Raw genomic sequence first — 3,883 nt, forward strand, 5'->3', positions numbered from 1 at the left:
TTTTATCATGAAAGAGTTTTCATATATACATCCAGTTTCTGCCGTTCTTCTGACATAAAAAGACCTTTGGTTTAATAAGTTATCAAGATGTTTTCAACAATATTACTAGGGCGTTCACCGATTCCAACATGGGTGATCCTTTTTGAAACGAAACACATGGGTTGACCCGATTGACAGACTGGTTATATTCCAACAGGGTCTGAGACATTTGTTTACAGTAATGGTTTACAGAACACAGGCAACGCCAAGGTACAATAGAGCAAGGGAGTAAGGAGAGGCTAGGTAACAATGAAGTACAGGTTATATAGCCTGCACTTGGTGACAAGGGGATTAAATAAGAAGAGGCACAGGTGAAAGGGTTATGACAGACAGTGAATTATATGAATAAATAATTTAATAATCTGACCGAAACGCTGTGCGTACTAGTGGCTTTACAAGAATATGAACACATCATGCTATGTACTCTCATAAACCGAATGTAACTTCTTGCATATAACTAAATAAATAAATAACATTTATTAAAATCCTAGGGCGAATCGTCTTGTTTACGATATGACTTGTACCCCATTCATCAGGAGAGAACTGATTCCTTCAAAAGTATATAATCGTATGGTATTATATGTAAAAAAAATAATTCCAAGTACATTCTTTAACTGGAAAAGATGAGTAAAAACATATATGAAAAATGTGGAAGACCAGTTCATTATTTATTATTTAAATTAAATAATAAGAAGGAAATATAAGTTATGGAACCAGAAAAAACATTGGAACGCTTGAATGAACGACAGGCACCATTTTGAAGCCAGGAGTATGGCTGGTGACTGTCCAGACACGGGCATAAACTTTGAGACAAACTGCACCTATCATAAGGAAGAAGCACCATCATTGACCTCCAAGTGCTCACATCAAGTCTAACTCTAAGAAACAATACTCAGGCCTTCCCTAACCGTCAACGTTAATGCTAAACCCTGACGCATCTTCCGACATCATCACTCGTGCAGTCATCCAGAGGGGAAAGCCTTCACACAAACTACACCTCTTCATCTTCATAAAGAAGATGAAGACTCGCCAGTGTCCACAGTGTGGGAAGGTATTCACACATCTTGGAAATATGAAGAATCACTTGTTAGTGCATTCGGGTGATAAACCTCATAAGTGTCCAGATTGTGGGAAGAGATTCAGTCGTCTTGACGGTATGAGGATTCACATGTTAGTGCATTCTGGCGAGAAACCTCATAAGTGTCCCGAGTGTGGGAAGAGATTCAGTTATCTTGCAAGTATGAAGTCTCACATGTTAGTGCATTCATGTGATAAACCTCATGAGTGTCTGGACTGTGGGAAGAGATTCAGGACTCTGGGAACTGTGAAGACTCACAGGATGATGCATGCGAACGAAAATCCTTTTGAATGCACAGAATGTGGCAAAAAATTTAGACATCGTGGAAAAATAATTCAGCACCTGTTGGTGCATTCAGGTGACAAACCTTATGAGTGTCCCGAGTGTGGGAAGAGATTCAATCAGCGTGGAAGTATGAAGCATCATATGTTAGTACATTCTGGTGATAAACCTCATGAGTGTCCAGAGTGTGGGAAAAAATTCAGTCAGCTTGGAAGTATGAAGCGTCACAGAATGGTTCACGCGGATGAAAGACCTTTTGAATGTGCCGAGTGTGGCAAAAAATTTAGAACACGTGGAGCTATAATAGTGCACATGTTAGTGCATTCATGTGATCGACTTCATGAGTGTTCAGAGTGTGGGAAGAGATTCAAGCAGCTAAGTCATGTGAAGAGGCATAAGATGATACATTCAGGTGATAGGCTAAACACTTCAAGTGTGGAAGATAATTGAAAGAATGTTGAGGTATAATAAGGCATATATTAGTAAATTTATTAACGTTTAATCTAAAATAAAATTAAAAAATTGAGTTTCATCATGAAAATGTTGTGCTATCATCATGTCAGTTGGATCTCTTTCATTGATAATTATGTCATGTTTTGTTTGAGAAATATCCTTCATCATGAAAGGTAAAGATTTAAAGCCATTTTATTTTTATCTTCTATGAAAGTTAGGTGCTCCTCATAGACCAAGCAAGAACTAGAGGAACTCAGTGTAGAAGTTAGGTGCTCCCCATAGACCAAGCAAGAACTAGAGAAACTGTCAGTGTAGAAGTTAGATTCTGCTTATAGACCAACCAAGAAGTAGAGAAGCTGTAAGTGTACAAGTTAGGTGCTCCCCATATACAAGGCAAGAAAGAAGGTGTCAGTGTATAAAACTAAAAAAAAAATCAAAGGTAAAGAATTATTTATTTGAACAAAAATAAAACAAAATTTTATATATGTGTCTTTTTCTTCATATTTTCATGAATAATGCTATTTTTGTTTTTGTTTTCTGTAGAACTTTATTAAACATATAATCTCTGTAGCCAAGTTAGACATTTTTGCTGTAATAAAATCTAACATTGGAGGTGGTGTAGAAAACAGCTTGAGATGTACTCAAGATGAAACTATCTTATTTGCATGAGAAATACAAATTCATTTTAATGAAGAAATTAAAAGCTCATTGGATACCTATGAAAACTCATGTCGATTTAATTTTTTGTTTAGGGCTATTTATGAGTTTTACTACTCTTGATTAAAAATATATATCACCTGAGAATAATAGTAGCCTGACTGTCATTTGAAACTGTTTAGTTAGATTTTATTTCTTTAGTATGACTGTATTAGTTAGGATATATTTCTATACCTGGCATTTAAATTAGATTATTTGGCAATTATATTATAAAATAAATAAATAAATGTTTCTTCAGGTAAGGTACATACATACAAGAGATTTTACAAAAATTGATAGATTTATAGATAGAGCTAGTACATACAATGCCTAAAGCCACTATTATGCAAAGCGTTTCGGGCAGGAAAAACATTAAAGACTAAAACTTAATACTAATTGAGTTTAAAGTATAAAATGTGTTGAGAACAAATAAAAGTAAAAAGGGGGGAACATGGCTGAAAAAGCAGCACAAATACAATTAGGTCAACAAACAGCGTTGTTTAAAAAAAAACCTGGGTTGACAATATAGGGGTAAGGTAGGTTACAGGGAATTTATTAGGTAGTGCTTCGTTTTTATCTTAAACTGGTTGAGAGAGGTACAGTCTTTAACATGATTGGGAAGGTCATTCCACATTCTGGGTCCCTTGATTTGTAGAGCATTTCAAATTTTTTTTTGAGATATATACAAGAGTTGTTACATTCTTGTACAGCCACTAGTACGCGTAGCGTTTCGGGCAAGTCCTTAATCCTATGGTCCCTGGAATACGATCCCCTGCCGCGAAGAATCGTTTTTTCATCCAAGTACACATTTTACTGTTGCGTTAAACAGAGGCTACAGTTAAGGAATTGCGCCCAGTAAATCCTCCCCGGCCAGGATACGAACCCATGACATAGCGCTCGCGGAACGCCAGGCGAGTGTCTTACCACTACACCACGGAGACTGTTAAATTTGATTAAGTCGTACTCTTGGAATAATTTGATTAAGTCGTACTCTTGGAATATCAAAACTGTATTTGTTTCTGGTGTGGTGCTCATGGGTTCTGTTACAACCTTCAATGAAGCTTTTGAGGTCAGGATTGGCCACAATAATATCAATTCAGCATTTTATATATGTATAATACACATGAGAGAATGTGCAGTGACTTAATATCTAACATATTCAGAGATTTGAGTAGGGGTACAGAGTGATGTTTGGGGCCAGAGTTGGATATTGTCCTAATAGCAGCTTTGTGTTGAGTAATTAGAGGACGTAAATGATTTTGGGTAGTAGAACCCCAAGCACAAATACCTATTAACCTGACTGGTAGTTTGTCAGTGTGACTAGTAATGATATCA

At 36.3% G+C, this 3,883-nt stretch overlaps 1 protein-coding gene across 1 annotated transcript; it reads left to right on the forward strand.

Moving 5' to 3' along the window:
* The first annotated feature begins 958 nt into the window (after positions 1 to 958).
* LOC138366807 (zinc finger protein 383-like) lies at positions 959 to 1,849 on the forward strand. Its single transcript, XM_069328089.1, has one exon. It carries the CDS (start codon positions 959 to 961, stop codon positions 1,847 to 1,849), a length of 891 nt encoding a protein of 296 aa, XP_069184190.1.
* The last annotated feature ends 2,034 nt before the right edge of the window (positions 1,850 to 3,883 follow it).

Source organism: Procambarus clarkii, chromosome 20 (genome assembly GCF_040958095.1).
Source record: "Procambarus clarkii isolate CNS0578487 chromosome 20, FALCON_Pclarkii_2.0, whole genome shotgun sequence".
Taxonomy (NCBI): Eukaryota; Metazoa; Arthropoda; class Malacostraca; order Decapoda; family Cambaridae; genus Procambarus; species Procambarus clarkii.